The 18,587-nt window shown below is 42.5% G+C and overlaps 1 protein-coding gene across 2 annotated transcripts in view; it reads left to right on the forward strand.

Annotated features, from left to right (window-relative positions):
* Nucleotides 1-16,350, forward strand: part of Abcb1a (ATP-binding cassette, sub-family B (MDR/TAP), member 1A) — a 181,485-nt gene extending 165,135 nt beyond the window's left edge. The window contains exons 24-30 of one of the 2 annotated variants that reach the window (NM_011076.3): nt 67-167; nt 1,374-1,514; nt 5,390-5,546; nt 6,470-6,667; nt 8,184-8,390; nt 14,284-14,430; nt 15,130-16,350. In NM_011076.3, the coding sequence (NP_035206.2) occupies nt 67-167; nt 1,374-1,514; nt 5,390-5,546; nt 6,470-6,667; nt 8,184-8,390; nt 14,284-14,430; nt 15,130-15,336 (1,158 nt within the window). In that variant the 3' untranslated portion in view covers nt 15,337-16,350. The remainder of the gene's footprint in view (nt 1-66; nt 168-1,373; nt 1,515-5,389; nt 5,547-6,469; nt 6,668-8,183; nt 8,391-14,283; nt 14,431-15,129) is intronic. The other variant, XM_006503556.4, reaches the window with a different exon arrangement.
* The last annotated feature ends 2,237 nt before the right edge of the window (nt 16,351-18,587 follow it).

Below are 18,587 nucleotides of genomic sequence, written 5' to 3' on the forward strand. Positions count from 1 at the left end.
TAATTGCAGAATTCAAGTTAGTTTCTGCGTTTGACTTTTCTCCTGACAATGGACTGTCTTTTACAGATTGCTACGGAAGCAATTGAAAACTTCCGCACTGTTGTCTCTTTGACTCGGGAGCAGAAGTTTGAAACCATGTATGCCCAGAGCTTGCAGATACCATACAGGTAAGATGCCTTAAAGAGTGGGCCAGGGCTCTAAGGAGATTTCCAAGCAGGACTTCAGTTTTCCGGATTGCTTTTGCCAAAGGCAGAGTGCACACGAAGAAAGTACTAGAAGGAACACTAGAGATTACCAAGAGATAAATGAAGAGACCTGAGTTTAGTCAGAAGCATCTGTGACTTAAATGCATGAAGGCTGGGGACACATGGGGAGGGGAGGGAAGAGAACAACTGTTAATGCCTCTGGTATCCAGTTGGGATAATGACTCTGCTATTTGCTGTATTGGACATTACTGTTCTCTATGGAACATGAAATTAGAGGCATTGTGTGATACAGGAAGGTCTCCTGAGGATATTTTTAGTTCCTTTCTTTCCTGGGTAGACCTTTTCTTCTCCCTTCACCCCAGCAGTATCCATGAGGGCTCCAAAGGGTGACCAGGAAATTAACAAGGTCAACCATGAGTCCCAGTTTCTCCACTAGGACAAGGGAAGAACTGGACCTTACTAAAGTGTCTCCAAGCTCCTTTGTCACAGTCATGGCAGGCCCCCCTTTCTGGGAAAAGTTTCTAAGTGGCAAAGACATGAACAAAGGTGATGTGTTTAAACAGGAGTAGGAAGGTCAAAAGTCTGTCCCTGTCCCCACCCTGTCTCTGCCTACACCTCCACACCCAAGACCCTTGTGGTTCAGAAATTCCTGGAATGCTAATCCTTTGTAGAGCCTTCCCTGGCTCCAGACAGGCAAGTGCTTCTTTCTTCCCACAGCACAGTCCTCAGGAACTCCCTCCACTGCACTGATCACATGCAGCTCCCCTAGGTCCTCACATCAAGGACATGCCCGCTGCCCTGTCACCCACAGCTTGAGTGTGCTGGGTAGATGTGTTGGGAGGTGTCCTACTCTACAGATCACCAGTGTTGTGTGTCCCACAGTGTGGAAAAGGGAATGTAAAACAGGCTCTTCTCAGGGTTCCAGGCCAGTTATCTTCCATCAACCCACTGAGATGTAATCCTACATTAAAGATGAAGACAGCACTGAGTCTCAGAGACGAGGCAGTTTCCTAAATTCACACAGCTAATCCAAAGGGGATCCACCAGCTGAGTTCCTTAGAACTGGAGTGCACGGTATCTGTCACGCCTGCGTGCCTCACTGACAAGCCACAGCAAGCTGCTTGAATGACTGAGCGATGGACTGAATCTGCACTGTCTTCTTTCCAGAAATGCGATGAAGAAAGCACACGTGTTTGGGATCACGTTCTCCTTCACCCAGGCCATGATGTATTTTTCTTATGCTGCTTGTTTCCGGTTCGGTGCCTACTTGGTGACACAACAACTCATGACTTTTGAAAATGTTCTGTTGTAAGTATTATGTTCACATGTCTAATTTAACCCTGAAAGTAAATTGAGGATGAGAATTTGTATGGTGAAGTGTCATATAGAGCATTTAATAGTTAAGAAAGTGGCGTTTTTGCATCTGAGTGTCCATATGGTACCAATAATATTCCACACTTCATCAGAAACTTTTCTACCTCATAAGTTATTTGTCTGCTGGTAAAAATGAGCCAATTAAAGCCAGATTGAAGTATACACAATAGCAGGTTTATTGGGAAGCTGTTCTCTGGTGGGCAAGTTCACTGGCCCCAATCAAGGAGGCCAGAGAAGTTGTCATAGGAAGGTAGACAGAGGGGAGAATAAAGTAAAAGAGAGAAAAGTACAGAAAAGGAAAAGGGGAGGAGAGAAGATGTGTGTATGTATGTGTGTTTGTGTTTGTGTGTGTGTGTGAGTGAGAGAGAGACAGACAGACAGAGACAGAGACACCCAGAAAGAGACAGAGAGAGAATGCAAGCAAAATATCTGGGTTATAAAGCAAAGAACTTCTGGGAGAAGGACAGCCCAGACACTGGGCTGGAAAGTTAAGGGGTAGGGCTGGAGTTGGGGTATGCTAGGTAGGGACTGAGGTATAATGGGAGAACCAGGAAGCCAGTTCTGCTTTGGTATTAAAATACATACCTCAGCTCCTTGTCCCCAGAGCCCAAAATCAAACACCCCAGCCTTTTGTTGATAATAAATGAATAAAGATTGTCATAATTGTCTATGACTACTTCATGCTGACACCCAGGTATGGTTCTGGGGGTGTAGGCAGAAATCTGGAATGTTGGCCCAGTCTGGGAAGTCTGTTTGTTTCATTGCTGTCTATCTCGGGCTAGGAGTATGCAGGCACAGGTGTAGCAGTCTGTGAGGCTGGGCTAAAGCATCTGTGGGTACAGGCTTTGGAGCTGTCCTGGATGCAGGTTCTGAGGAAACATCCAGACTTGTCAGGATTCTGGAAAAGATATATATGTTAGGGGTAGAAGATAAAATTAAGGAGTCTGGGGAGCAAAACGTTTTTCCTATGTGTACATTTGAAACTTTTAGGCCCATAGTTTTGGTAGTTGGAGAATGGGGGCATTCCAGGACCAGGGAAAGGGGAATAGATCCCACCCTCAGGAACAGAAGTGAGGAGGGAAACAGGCTGTTGATTGACAGCACTCACCTGTAGTTCATTTGACCTGGATTTGAGTGGATTCTCTGAAGCTTACAAGAATCTTATTAAGTTTACAAAAAGAGAACTCCTTTGGTACTTGCATTTACTAACCTCAAACACCTTCCATCTGAAGCATTTTTAAAATTTCTCTTATATACCTTAAATCATGTTCCTATCACCAGCCAAGGTTTTTTCCCACGTTCTCTAACTTTCATAACTTGAAGTTACCAACCTCAAACTCCTTTCTAGATTCTCAAATGCTTTCTCATACTCTCAACCCTTGTATAAAGTCTACTTTTTCCTAACTAATCATTTACCATGAGACACAAGTGGTTGATCACGCAGAGTGGTCATTGTAAAATGGGTTCCTTAAGACAAAGTTACTTCTTTCAGTAGTTTAGTCTTCAAGCTCCTTGGAGATTTGAGAAGGATATATTATAATCTAAATGGCCTACGTATTAATTAAAATGACAGACTTGCCCATGACCTAGACAGCCACTCTACTAGGTTCCTTTGCTGTGGATGGCTTAGTTAAGGACATAGGTCCAGGGCAGGATCAGTCTTCGGCTGCCATGTCCAGCAAATCTGAGAGGACTTCCTGTGGAGGAGGAACTTGGGAGACTGACCTTGCTTTGTCTTAAACAATGTGAGGCATGTCAGGTATCCTGTTTGTCCACAGTTCAGGCAGGGCCATAGGAGCGGGCAAGGCATCGGAGCAGTATTTCTCAATAGTTATCATACCATGATCTAGGTGGAGTCCTTTCTTGTTGTGTCTGTATCTCCGTGGAGATCTTGATAGAGTCGGTGCTAGGATTTGACAATCTCTGTCTTCTTAAGCATCTTAAGTTTAAGCATCCTAAGTGCCGTATTCAGCAGGTTTCTGAATGTCTGACCTTCCAAATGTGTGCCTAGATGGATTCGTGTTCAGAGGTCTCCAGAAAGCCATGCTTTGGAAAAAGGTCTTATGTTCAGCAAGGAATAAAACAGCTCCTTTAAAAAGCTTTCTGACAGGGCAGCTAAGAGATGGGTGATGTGCAAACTCCTACCAAACCTGAAATATTAAAAGTAGAGAAGCACATATACACACAGGCACACAGACACACACACACACACACACACACAGAGAGAGACAGAGACAGAGACAGAGAGAGAGAGCGCACAAAGTGGGAAGGTTACTCAGAAACTAAAATCCCTCTTTCTCCTAGAGGGCTGTGTGATTTTGGTAGTGGCAGCGATGGTTTGGTTTGGTTTTGTTCAGTGTTGTGTGTACCCTTGCATGAGTTGTTCTTCCATCACTTCCAATTACTCAGCTTGGATAAACAAAGAATTCCAGAAGCCCACAGCTTTACATGAACATGGCAGGGCCAGCCTTGAGCATCACTGACCAGCTTGCTCTGGTCAGCTGGAAGGGAGTTTGCTGTCAGGAGAGAGACTGCCAGACTTTTGTCTTTGGAAGGAAGAAGTCAGAAGTTTGCCACTGCTATTTATCAGTGGTCCATTTGCTCGTTTGTTTGCCTGTCAGGGATATGACTGAGTCCTAGTCCCTCAGAAGATGGAGGGATTTTTAAATGACAGTGGGTGCTCTGGATTAGGCTTTCCCCTCTATGTTTCTGCGAACATTGAAACTTACACTTTGGTCATGGGAAGAGGAACCTGAAAGAAATCCCACTATGATGTCACCAAGTATGCAGATTGTTGGTCAAGATTATACAAGAACTTTCTGAGCTTCCAAGTGGTGACGAGCCTGGCTAGACGTTCCTCTAATAGTTTAGTATTGTCAATGCTGTGACATTTTGCATTGCAACTCAAACTGGATAAGCCTGGCTGTAGGCTAATATACCATTTCTCCTCTATTTAAGCATTAATTTACTCTTTTGTTGAAGTTAATTCAAGATCATGTAATATATGTATTTCACAGGGGGATTGTGTGATTATACCCAAAGACACCCCTGGAACTGTGGGATATTGATTTTAACATCATTTTGCTTATTTTTTACCCCAATATTTCTAACGTTACTGACACTCAACTAATCTCATGCCATAGTTTAAGAATGCAGTAGGTTCTTGAAAGTGGCATCATAGCTGTGTATTAAACAACAGCAACAGTCAAGTTCTCTTTGTGTGGCTTACATGATTGCTAAGAATTGATCTCAGCAACACCGACTATGCATTACTGATCGCTATAGTTATGCTATGTAATAATCAACCACTAAACTTCAGTGACATGGAACTATAACCATTTATTCTGCTTGAAGTCTCTGGGTCACTTCTCCTTATCAGGGTTGGGCATAGTAGATCTCTGCTGTGGTCTCTGTTGTTTGCAGTGAGCTATAGGCTCACTGGCCAGGATGAAAAATATGAACAAAACATATGCTGAGTCACAGGCTTGGAACGGGGAACAGTCATTTCCAGTACATCCTGTCCATGAAGTCACCTCACAGGGCCACTGAGTGGTCAAAAGGTGGAAAACAAATTTGTACTTCTTAGATGGATGTTTAAGCAAAGGTCATGTTGTAAAATGTTGAAGATTACAGAAGAGGCGAACAGGGGCCATTTCGAATCATCTGCCATGCCTATGTAAAAATGTGAGGGAAGGGGGTTTGTTTTATCTTTCCACTTTATAATTGCAGTCACTCCATTCTTATAGAAGTGCCACATTGTTAACGTTGTAGCTATCACACACTGTGCATACCTGTCTTCTGTTTTCCAGAGTATTCTCAGCTATTGTCTTTGGTGCCATGGCAGTGGGGCAGGTCAGTTCATTCGCTCCTGACTATGCGAAAGCCACAGTGTCAGCATCCCACATCATCAGGATCATTGAGAAAACCCCCGAGATTGACAGCTACAGCACGCAAGGCCTAAAGCCGGTGAGTTTGATGTCCTCAGTGGATATCTATCCCTGACTTCTCAGTGAAAAGACATGAAGAGGAAATTTAATAAAAGTTGTGCTTTAATGCTCTCTCTCTCTCTCTACACACACACACACACACACACACACACACACACACACACACACACATGTACTCTTGATTTGATCTAGATGAGGTGGTTTGAATAAATGTTAATACTGTATATTACTTTCATAAAACAGTTACAGGGAGATATGACTATTGACTATTGTAGTCTAGGAGAGTACAATGATGTTGTATTAAGAATTCATGCTACACAACCATTATCTCTTTCGAATGAAGTCCAGAGATGTGAAATGAAGCTTAATATAACGGGAGCTCACTTTTCACACCTGGTGCTAAAGGTTACCCCAATCCACCGTTTTCTTTCTTTTTTTTTTTAATTATTTTTTATTAGGTATTTTCCTCATTTACGTTTCCAATGCTCTCCCAAAAGTCCCCCATACCCTCCCCTCCCACTCCCCTACCCACCCACTCCCACTTTTTGGCCCTGGCATTCCCATGTACTGAGGCATATAAAGTTTGCAAGTCCAATGGGCCTCTCTTTCCAGTGATGGCCGACTAGGCCATCTTTTGATACATATGCAGCTAGAGTCAAGAGCTCCGGTGGGTACTGGTTAGTTCATAATGTTGTTCCACCTATAGGGTTGCAGATCCCTTTAGCTCCTTGGGTACTTTCTCTAGCTCCTCCATTGGGGGCCCTGTGATCCATCCAATAGCTGACTGTGAGCATCCACTTCTGTGTTTGTTAGGCCCCGGCGTAGTCTCACTAGAGACAGCTATATCAGGGTCCTATCAGCAAAATCTTGCTAGTGTATGCAATGGTGTTACCATTTTCAGTATTGTTGCAATCAAGCTAAGTGTTACTATTCTCATTGTAGAATATGTTGGAAGGAAATGTGCAATTTAGTGGAGTCGTGTTCAACTATCCCACCCGACCCAGCATCCCAGTGCTTCAGGGGCTGAGCCTTGAGGTGAAGAAGGGCCAGACGCTGGCCCTGGTGGGCAGCAGTGGCTGCGGGAAGAGCACAGTGGTCCAGCTGCTCGAGCGCTTCTACGACCCCATGGCTGGATCAGTGGTGAGCACATTTCAGGTTTTGGATCATCTGAGTGGGTAGATATGTTTAATCCTTGAACACGGGCCATGCTTTTTTGAATCCTAAGTAAAAGCCTCTGTTAAATAACCTGACAACCCATGTTTTGTGCCCAGTTTATGCCAACTGTACGGGCCAATTTACCCAGCTTCTCTCGCAACATGCTGCCCTCTGTTCTCTGTTGCAACCAGCCTTTGACCACCTATCTCTCAACATGTTGAGACTTCAGCTGATGGTATAAGAGCTGAAAAAACCCAAAGTAGCCAGAAGGAGAGTTGCAGGAGATGGAAATGGGAGGAAAAATCAAGAGTAGGGTGCATTTCAATGCAAAAGTACTTTGCAAGGGCACAGGCTGTTTAAGTAAGACAAGGACTGAGGCGTCACGATACAACAACATATAGCAATCCGGGGCTCATTTCCTCCACCCTACTCTCAGTGGAGTGTTGATGGGCAAGCAGCTTAGCATGGTTGACAGATGGATAGAGAAGGATGTGGAGATTTAAGTGAGTATGAACTATGAAGATGATCCAGGGTGGGGGCGGGGGAAGGAGGGACAATAGAAGGAATGGGAGAAGTTCAGGGAATTTTTTCATGGCGAGATAAGACAATACTACTGACATAGAGGACGCGTTCCATGGTACAAGAAAACAAATAGGACTCCCAAAGTAAGATGGACACATTGGGAAAGTGGGTAAGGACATGGGGGATGCCATTCTCTTCCCTCAACTAAAATGGTGACGGAGTAATCAGGTTTCCACACTCAGCAAAACTTTGAGAGCCTGTCAGAAACTATCTTAGGTGCTAGGCATGAGAGAGAAATCTTGTAGGTGGTAATGAATTTAAATAATTATAATAAAAGAGAGGGATAGAAAAGGAGCCAAAGAAACAGAATTTAGAACAGGGAATGCTTATATGTCTGTATTTAATTATGGCTTCTCAGACTATATAACAACCCCAGAAGCATTAGCAATGACCCATAGCTCCAAGGGGCCTTACGACCTTTTAAAAAGCTATTTCCTATGAGTTCTGATTTCATGGTTTAATTTTATCACTGAAATTTTAACACAGGACTAAGTAATATTACCACTACATTCAAAATTAATGAAATGTTGTCTCTCAAACTCTGATTAGATTCTCAATAAATATAAATGAATAAAGTTTTTATTAAATATATTATTAAATTTTTTGTAAAGAGTTGTAAGGTTCAAGTGTTGGTAGTTTATGCCTATAATGTCAATATTTGAGAGGCTGAGGCAGGAGAATTCCCATGAGGTAAAGGCTAGCCTGAACTACCTTGTAAGTTCAGGCACAGCCTGGTCTACAAAGTAAGACCTTATCTCAGAGTTATAGAGGTAGTGTATATTGATACATATATATGAAAATATAATGATTAACCCATTATTTTGTGTCAACTAAAAGATTAACCAGAAAGTCTTTTCTTTAATCTCAAAGTAACCCCAAGAGTTTTAGTAATTTTCGATCTATGAACCCTTGCTTTCAGTTTCTAGATGGCAAAGAAATAAAGCAACTGAATGTCCAGTGGCTCCGAGCACAGCTGGGCATTGTGTCCCAAGAGCCCATTCTCTTTGACTGCAGCATCGCAGAGAACATTGCCTACGGAGACAACAGCCGGGTCGTGTCTTATGAGGAGATTGTGAGGGCAGCCAAGGAGGCCAACATCCACCAGTTCATCGACTCGCTACCTGATGTACGTACCTTGGGCCCGGTAGTTAGCAGCTCCTTTAACTTATTCTGTGATGCTCCACAAGATGAGATCAAGGGCACTGCACATAATAATCAAGTGTTCTACCACCTAGCTATATTTCTTGGCTTGTCATCAGAAACTTAAAAGTCTGTTGCCCAAAGGTAAAGAAAATTAGCAAACAAAGTTTATCATACTAACATAAAAGCATTTATCCATACTTCTTGTCCTAGTTAGGGGTTATGCTTACCTGTCACTGTGAAAAAGAGAATATTAGACATATTCAAGTATAAAAGACAGGAATTTTTTAGAACTGGAATAGTCATTTAGTTTATAAGCTTGATTGTCCACCTGTTTCAGGCCAGGGGATACATCTGAGCATCTTTTCCCAGGTAGATAGGCTCTTCACCTGTGCCAGAAAGAAGGCTCTGAATAGAGCCAAGTCACTAGGATGGCTATGCTATTATATGATCTATAACTGATATACCATCCATTGTAGGGTCCCAAGCCACACTCTTAGAACTGACTATCAAAATCTCTCCCCTGACCTGTTGTCCTATAGACTTCTCAGTGTTCCTCCTCTAAGTTAGATAAATTGAACTTCTCATCTTCTTGTGTACCTACTTGGGTCTTATTTTGTTCATATGTCTTACATAAGTGGTATAAACTCTTCCACTATCACTAGTTCTGTTCGTTATTATAGGAAGTGCTTATGATAAAATAAGACTTGGTAGCCTCAAAGCAGCCAGGCAAGCTTGACCACACCAGGAGGACCAGACTTTTCCCTGAAACTCTTGTTACCTTTATCTTTCTCACAGATAAATGCTACTTTCAAGCATATCGCTGGGAGGAGGCCTGTTCCCTTCTTCTCAGTGAAGTCCAACCATGAATGATTAACTCTTTTTGAGGCTCAGCCATTCAACGTACAACCCCCTGTCACTGTTTACTAATAATAGATCCTGACTCTCAAAGCCCGAGTGTAAATCTCCATCACCTTGGAAGTTGTTAGGAATATACATTATCAGGCTCTACCCTAGCTCTGGTGAAGAAGAAAAATTTGACAGAAGAGTCCAGGGCTTCGAGACTTAAATCTCAGATGAGAACTGATACAGGCTACAACACAGAGCCACCATAACTATGTCTCTTAAATATATTTTGTCCTCTGGTAGTTGACCATCAAAAGGACCATCTGGAACTTCAATCTTTCTGTTACTAAGAGCACTTCTGTGGACATCAGGATTCTTTTTTTTTTTTTCCATTTTTTATTAGGTATTTAGCTCATTTACATTTCCAATGGTATACCAAAAGTCCCCCATACCCACCCACCCCCACTCCCCTACCCACCCACTCCCCCTTTTTGGCCCTGGCGTTCCCCTGTACTGGGACATATAAAGTTTGCATGTCCAATGGGCCTCTCTTTCCAGTGATGGCCGACTAGGCCATCTTTTGATACATATGCAGCTAGAGTCAAGAGCTCCGGGGTACTGGTTAGTTCATAATGTTGTTCCACCTATAGGGTTGCAGATCCCTTTAGCTCCTTGGGTACTTTCTCTAGCTCCTCCATTGGGAGCCCTGTGATCCATCCATTAGCTGACTGTGAGCATCCACTTCTGTGTTTGCTAGGCCCCGGCATAGTCTCACAAGAGACAGCTACATCTGGGTCCTTTCGATAAGATCTTGCTAGTGTATGCAATGGTGTCAGCGTTTGGATGCTGATTATGGGGTGGATCCCTGGATATGGCAGTCTCTACATGGTCCATCCTTTCATCTCAGCTCCAAACTTTGTCTTTGTAACTCCTTCCATGGGTGTTTTGTTCCCAATTCTAAGGAGGGGCGTAGTGTCCACACTTCAGTCTTCATTCTTCTTGAGTTTCATGTGTTTAGCAAATTGTATCTTATATCTTGGGTATCTTAGGTTTGGGGCTAATATCCACTTATCAGTGAGTACATATTGTGTGAGTTCCTTTGTGAATGTGTTACCTCACTCAGGATGATGCCCTCCAGGTCCATCCATTTGGCTAGGAATTTCATAAATTCATTCTTTTTAATAGCTGAGTAGTACTCCATTGTGTAGATGTACCACATTTTCTGTATCCATTCCTCTGTTGAGGGGCATCTGGGTTCTTTCCAGCTTCTGGCTATTATAAATAAGGCTGCTATGAACATAGTGGAGCATGTATCCTTCTTACCAGTTGGGGCATCTTCTGGATATATGCCCAGGAGAGGTATTGCTGGATCCTCCGGTAGTACTATGTCCAATTTTCTGAGGAACCGCCAGACTAATTTCCAGAGTGGTTGTACAAGCCTGCAATCCCACCAACAATGGAGGAGTGTTCCTCTTTCTCCACATCCACGCCAGCATCTGCTGTCACCTGAATTTTTGATCTTAGCCATTCTGACTGGTGTGAGGTGGAATCTCAGGGTTGTTTTGATTTGCATTTCCCTGATGATTAAGGATGTTGAACATTTTTTCAGGTGCTTCTCTGCCATTTGGTATTCCTCAGGTGAGAAATCTTTGTTCAGTTCTGAGCCCCATTTTTAATGGGGTTATTTGATTTTCTGAAGTCCACCTTCTTGAGTTCTTTATATATATTGGATATTAGTCCCCTATCTGATTTAGGATAGGTAAAGATCCTTTCCCAATCTGTTGGTGGCCTTTTTGTCTTATTGACGGTGTCTTTTGCCTTGCAGAAACTTTGGAGTTTCATTAGGTCCCATTTGTCAATTCTCGATCTTACAGCACAAGCCATTGCTATTCTGTTCAGGAATTTTTCCCCTGTGCCCATATCTTCAAGGCTTTTCCCCACTTTCTCCTCTATAAGTTTCAGTGTCTCTGGTTTTATGTGAAGTTCCTTGATCCACTTAGATTTGACCTTAGTACAAGGAGATAAGTATGGATCGATTCGCATTCTTCTACACGATAACAACCAGTTGTGCCAGCACCAATTGTTGAAAATGCTGTCTTTCTTCCACTGGATGGTTTTAGCTCCCTTGTCGAAGATCAAGTGACCATAGGTGTGTGGGTTCATTTCTGGGTCTTCAATTCTATTCCATTGGTCTACTTGTCTGTCTCTATACCAGTACCATGCAGTTTTTATCACAATTGCTCTGTAGTAAAGCTTTAGGTCTGGCATGGTGATTCCGCCAGAAGTTCTTTTATCCTTGAGAAGACTTTTTGCTATCCTAGGTTTTTTGTTATTCCAGACAAATTTGCAAATTGCTCCTTCCAATTCGTTGAAGAATTGAGTTGGAATTTTGATGGGGATTGCATTGAATCTGTAGATTGCTTTTGGCAAGATAGCCATTTTTACAATGTTGATCCTGCCAATCCATGAGCATGGGAGATCTTTCCATCTTCTGAGATCTTCCTTAATTTCTTTCTTTAGAGATTTGAAGTTTTTATCATACAGATCTTTCACTTCCTTAGTTAGAGTCACGCCAAGATATTTTATATTATTTGTGACTATTGAGAAGGGTGTTGTTTCCCTAATTTCTTTCTCAGCCTGTTTATTCTTTGTGTAGAGAAAGGCCATTGACTTGTTTGAGTTAATTTTATATCCAGCTACTTCACCGAAGCTGTTTATCAGGTTTAGGAGTTCTCTGGTAGAATTTTTAGGGTCACTTATATATACTATCATATCATCTGCAAAAAGTGATATTTTGACTTCCTCTTTTCCAATTTGTATCCCCTTGATCTCCTTTTGTTGTCGAATTGCTCTGGCTAATACTTCAAGTACTATGTTGAAAAGGTAGGGAGAAAGTGGGCAGCCTTGTCTAGTCCCTGATTTTAGTGGGATTGCTTCCAGCTTCTCTCCATTTACTTTGATGTTGGCTACTGGTTTGCTGTAGATTCCTTTTATCATGTTTAGGTATGGTCCTTGAATTCCTGATCTTTCCAACACTTTTATCATGAATGGGTGTTGGATCTTGTCAAATGCTTTTTCTGCCTCTAACGAGATGATCATGTGGTTTTTGTCTTTGAGTTTGTTTATATAATGGATTACATTGATGGATTTTCGTATATTAAACCATCCCTGCATCCCTGGAATAAAACCTACTTGGTCAGGATGGATGATTGCTTTAATGGGACATCAGGATTCTTATTCTCAATGTTCTAGACTGATTCTGCTCTCTAAGCATCTGCTTCTGAGTGACTGCTCATAGAAATTGGCTTGCTTTGCCATAGTCTGTTTCCTCTGCCATACAGAATTAATTAACACTGTCCTGAGAGGCCTCAAGAGGATCATTTCTCAGTCCCTGCAGTCTGGACTCCATACTCACTCAGAGTAGAACATAGAAGAGCTCTTGGATTCTGAGGCAAATTTGGGACAGAACCTACATCAAGCATCTGCCCAGAGCTTGCCAGGGGCTTTCTCTACAAATAGGAACCTTTTCTGCCACCACAGTACTAGGACTATCAAATACAGCAAATAAAAAGAGAATCCCGGGTTGGGAGAGATTAGTTCAGTCACTTAAGTGCTTGAAGTATGACCATGAGGCCCTGAGTTCAATCCTCAGCACCCAGGCAAAGAGTACGGTGGGGTAAATGAATGTAATCCCTGTTCTGGGGAGGCACATATGGGAGGACCCCTCAGAATTCACATCTAGTCGGTCTAGCTGACTCAGTGAGCCCTAGATCCCAGTGAGAAACCCTATCTGAAGAAAAAAATGTATACTTTCCAAGTTATGCAGGCATGTACACACTCATACAGGTGCATGAGTAATCATATGTAGAGCCTGGTTTTAACAGTCAAAATGCAGGTATAAAACATCAAAGCCAACATTTTTCCTATAATCTTAACATATTAAGGCTCAAAATTAGGAAAATATTGTTTCCTCATTGTGTGTGATGCCATATCTTATGCATGCCTTGTAATCTCTGTCTCACGTCATTCTGACCTATTAATTAGTAATGGTTGCATACTGTGGGAAAAGGGACAGGAAGATTTCTGAATGGAATATAAAACAAAAATTTTTTGAGGTCTACTTGACTTTTTAAAGTTAAATATTAAAGTATAGTTCCTCAATATCTATTAAGTGTATGGAATTGTTGGTGATAGGTCATAAAAACAAAGACTCAAATCCTATCATCCTAAGAATTTTTTTCTTTTTTTCAGTTTAAAATACTTCACAGGGTATGAACTGCAGGTTATGAATAAGACAAGCATTGATAATAATGTACGACTATTTAAATTTCCTGCCAACCCTGTCCTAAATGTTATGAAACCAGAGGCTGAAAGTTAACACCATTGCACTATCCCTACACTAGTAAATTTTGGTTTAACTCACACTAAAGCATATGCTCTCCAGGGATCTATTTTCCAGACAGAAGATAAAGCCAAGGGCAATAGCACACCGATTCATCTCACTACTTGCAAGACAGGAGCAGTTCAAGGCCAGCCTGGTCTCTGTAGTAGGTGTGAGATTTCCCTGAGATATATAGGGAGACATTATTTGAGAAGAGTGCCAACAAGATGGCTTAGTTTGAGCCCCTTAGAAAGATCTAACCATTACAAGTTACCCTGTGAGCTCCCCCAATAAATAAAATGTAAAAACACATTAAAAATAAAAGGGATGTTAAATCTACCACTTTAGAATTTTTTTGTTATTTTTTTCTATGAACCTGTTTTAACCTAATTAAGACCTAAATTTTATTTTCTAATCACTACATATTATGCATATGTATATGTATGTATGTATGTGTGTATATATATATATGTATATATATACATACATATATATATGTCTTAGAATTGATTTTATACTTGGATTTTGACCATTAAATCCATGTTCTACATTATATACTGTGTTTGTTAGAAAATTGTATATTCTGTGATCAAACTACATTTTGTACTTTGCCATCAGCTCTATTTTCCTAATGACCAAATTCCATTCACAGAAATACAACACCAGAGTAGGAGACAAAGGCACTCAGCTGTCGGGTGGGCAGAAGCAGCGCATCGCCATCGCACGCGCCCTCGTCAGACAGCCTCACATTTTACTTCTGGACGAAGCAACATCAGCTCTGGATACAGAAAGTGAAAAGGTAATGATTTAAGTTGGGCTCTTTCTCTGCCTTAGAAGCGAACACGGCTCCAGATAGCTGATTGTTGCTGATGGTGGCTCCCAGTGCAGTTTAACGTGTCTGCAGCTGGGACTTAGGAGGCCTTCAGTGATAAGAGGCAGGTTAGTCATGGACCCTGTTTTCCACAGTGTTCTGCCTACAAGCTGCATGCTGGCTGCAGTCTGCTCCTGCAGGCAACATCTCTGCAGCAGCCTATGAGGTGCTGTAGGTGAGAGTTGGAGGCTGACAGTGCCCTAAGACAGCCACTGCTGCTGCCTTGCAGCCTGAGAAAGGTTAAGAGTTGAGCTATCTGATGGTCAAGAGATGTTTTCTACCTGCTGTGATGGCTTTGGTTGGTGCTCTGGCTTCCTGCATGTGCTGGAGAGCTGGGCTGGAGGACTGCCTTGAGGGATGTTGTGTGGAAAGGCACACGAGTGTTTTTAAATGGTTGGGTAGAGTGTACTTACTGCCCTTAGCACAATATTAGATTATCTCTGTCACAGAACTCATCCAAATTGAGGCTTACTTCTTCTCTGGTATGATAGATACCTTGGTTTCTGATCTCTGCTTCGTTTCACTGTTGAGGGGCAGAGTATACAAATCCCGGGTCTGGTTATGGAGGGGGAATTATAGGAAGAGACCTGGTTTTATCATTAATTCTTTGGTGCAATTGTGAAACAGGTTGTCCAGGAAGCGCTGGACAAAGCCAGGGAAGGCCGCACCTGCATTGTGATCGCTCACCGCCTGTCCACCATCCAGAACGCGGACTTGATCGTGGTGATTCAGAACGGCAAGGTCAAGGAGCACGGCACCCACCAGCAGCTGCTGGCGCAGAAGGGCATCTACTTCTCAATGGTCAGTGTGCAGGCTGGAGCAAAGCGCTCATGAACTGTGACCATGTAAGATGTTAAGTATTTTTATTGTTTGTATTCATATATGGTGTTTAATCCAAGTCAAAAGGAAAACACTTACTAAAATAGCCAGTTATCTATTTTCTGCCACAGTGGAAAGCATTTAGTTTGGTTTAGAGTCTTCAGAGGCTTTGTAATTAAAAAAACAAAAATAGATACAGCATCAAATGGAGATTAATGCTTTAAAATGCACTATAAAATTTATAAAAGGGTTAAAAGTGAATGTTTGATAATATATACTTTTATTTATACTTTCTCATTTGTAACTATAACTGATTTCTGCTTAACAAATTATGTATGTATCAAAAATTACTGAAATGTTTGTATAAAGTATATATAGTGAAACTGAGCATTCATATTTTTGAGTTATTTTGCTCAAAATGCATGCGAAATTATATATTGTCCCAACTGGAATATTGTACATAATTTTAGCCTTTAAAAAACAGTCCATTACTGGGGGGAGGGGGCATCACTCTATGGGCAAAGTGTTACTCAGACATGGGCACCTGAGTTCAGATCCCTACCACCTAAGTAAGCAGCAAGGTGTGGTGTTTTTGTAATGCCAGTGCTAGAGGCAGAAACAGACAGATCCTGCAGGCTCAGTGGCTGGCCAAACAGCCTAGCCAACATAGCGCGTTCCAGGTTCAGTGAGAAAACTTGTCTCAAAAATCAGAGGGAAAAGCAAATGAGGGTGTCAGCCATGTGCACTCATGCAAATGCCATACATGCAGAAGTATGTGCACACACACGCACACATTAACCAACGACTAGCAAGGAAAATGAAGGTGGATAAGAGGGGTGGGACTGGGACAAAGGAGGGTACCTGGATGAATATGACTGAAGGACGTTATGTACACATATGAAAACGTCGTACTGAAACTCACTACAATGTATACTTAATATATGCTAATAAAATATTTTTAAAAGAAAAAAATATCCATAATTGTAAATAAGAGGATCTTATAATTAAAAGACCCTAAGGATTCTAACAGATAATGGTTATGTAAGTATGTGGGGCAGTGAGCTGTGATAGGCACCCTGATCGCCACCCTCCAGAGCTTTCTGGGCAACTTCAATTGGCTTCGACCCTGGCTCCCCTTTCCTACAAACACCCTTCAACCTCCTGAAAGGAGACAAAAGTCCCTCCTCCCCAAGAACACCATTTCTGGAGGCAGGCCAGGCTCTAAATTCTGTCAATGCATCCCTAAAAGACATGGCTCTTGCTAGGCATGACACAACAGTACCTATACCTATACAGCTCCTTATCTTTAACTCATCCCCTACACGTGTGGGAACCCTTTACCAACCTCAGGGGATGCTGGAATAGCTCCAAACTCCGATGGGTGGTGCACCCCAAATTTTAAATGGATGCACTGGCTAGCATGATTTAAAATGGCAGGAATAGAGCCCTGCAAACCCTAGGGAAAGAACCTGATATTCTTGTCATCCCCTTCTCCCTTTCTGACATTCAGTGGTTAATCAAAATTCACTCTCGCTTTGCTATCAGCTTAATAGAATTCCCAGGACAAATTGAGAACCATTATCCTCAAAAATGGGCATCTGTTCCCCCCTGTTGCAATGGCTGCCCCAAACTATTCTCAAAAGGGCCCATAGTGGGAGCCCCTCAATATTTACAGATGGGGGAAAGAGGGTACCTGAGGCAGTACTATTTCCCTGAGGATGAACCCCCTATCCTCCGATTCAAAGAGCTACCCCACTACTCCCCCCCCAAATAAGGAATTATATGCCCTCTATCTAGCTCTAAAAGAAGTCAAGAGCCCCCTTAACCTCTTCTCAGACAGTGTATACACTGTCAATTTGCTCCCCTGGTTGTCAAGATCTTCATCAAACTAGAGGCCAACCTACTGTACTCATACAGGTCTTCACCCTCCTACAGGAAAAAAAGACTCTCCCATCTACATCCAGCATGTCCTATCTCACAGTTCCCTGCCAGGTCCTATATCTGAGGGAAATACACTCACTGACCAAGCTGCCTCAACAGGGACATTCATGGCCTCCACTGAACAAGCAGATCAATTTCATTTACACACACACACACACACACACACACACACACACACACACACACACAAAGGGGCTTCATGCCCACTTTCCCACATCCTCTTGCTCAACTCCAAAAGATAATAAAGACATGCTCCTCTTGTGCATCCCTCATTACCACCCCAGCTTTACAAATGATGGGCACCAATCCCTGAGGCCTTAAGTCCAATGTCTTATGGCAATTTGGTAGACAGAAATGTTTTTGTCACCATAGATACATAGTCACATTTTATATGGGCTACAGCCCAAATAGGTGAAAACTCAAAAAGGTTAATTCACCATGTGCTCTCCACCTTTGCCACCATGGGCATTCCTCAACAGATAAAAACTAATAATGACCGTTCCTTCACTAGCTCTCAATTCAAAGCCTTCTGCACACACTGGGAAATTGCCCATCATACGGGAATTCCCCACAACCCTCAGGGCCAAGGAATAATAGTAAGAACACATCAAACCCTAAAAGCCCAACTCCTAAAAACCACCTAAAGTACAACTGATGATGGCTCAGACTACCCTAAACATACTTAACATCTACAAAAACTCCAAACATCCTCATATCTCCCTCCATTGGCACACACTAAAATCACATACACCCACCCCCATCCCCCAATCCTAGTATGATGTCAAGATCCTTTGGATGGAATTTGGAAAGGACCAGACCCCCTCCTTACAACCGGGAGGAGGTTCGCTTGTGTTTTTCCACAGGACTACCCTAAGCCTATCTGCGTTCCTGTCAGAAATGTCCTACACCACCCCACCAACCAAGAAGATGGCCCATCTCTCCCTGGCAGATCAAGGACAGAAGAAGAGAAGGAGGCAGAGGAAACACCACATCCAAAAGGACAGCAAGATCTCCTGGAAGGACATTCATGACCTGGTGACTGCTGCCCAGGCCATGTGCCCTCCACAAGCCTCCCTATCCTCTATTCTCTTGGCTGTTTTGTCATTCTTCATGCTAACTCTGCTACTGCCCAACCTCTCCCTAGCCTTCTGAACACCTACTACTGGAGATTCTATGCTAGGGAAATCTACAATGGACACAACAAAGTTATAGGGACCCAGAACTATCCACTAGAAGGTTGTCAAACCAGGATTCAGAAGCCTGTACACCCAGATTCCATCTCCACTCCACCCAGCCCTTTTCTCTGCTTTCCTTACTGAAACACA

This window comes from Mus musculus, chromosome 5 (genome assembly GCF_000001635.26).
Source record: "Mus musculus strain C57BL/6J chromosome 5, GRCm38.p6 C57BL/6J".
Classification (NCBI taxonomy): Eukaryota; Metazoa; Chordata; class Mammalia; order Rodentia; family Muridae; genus Mus; species Mus musculus.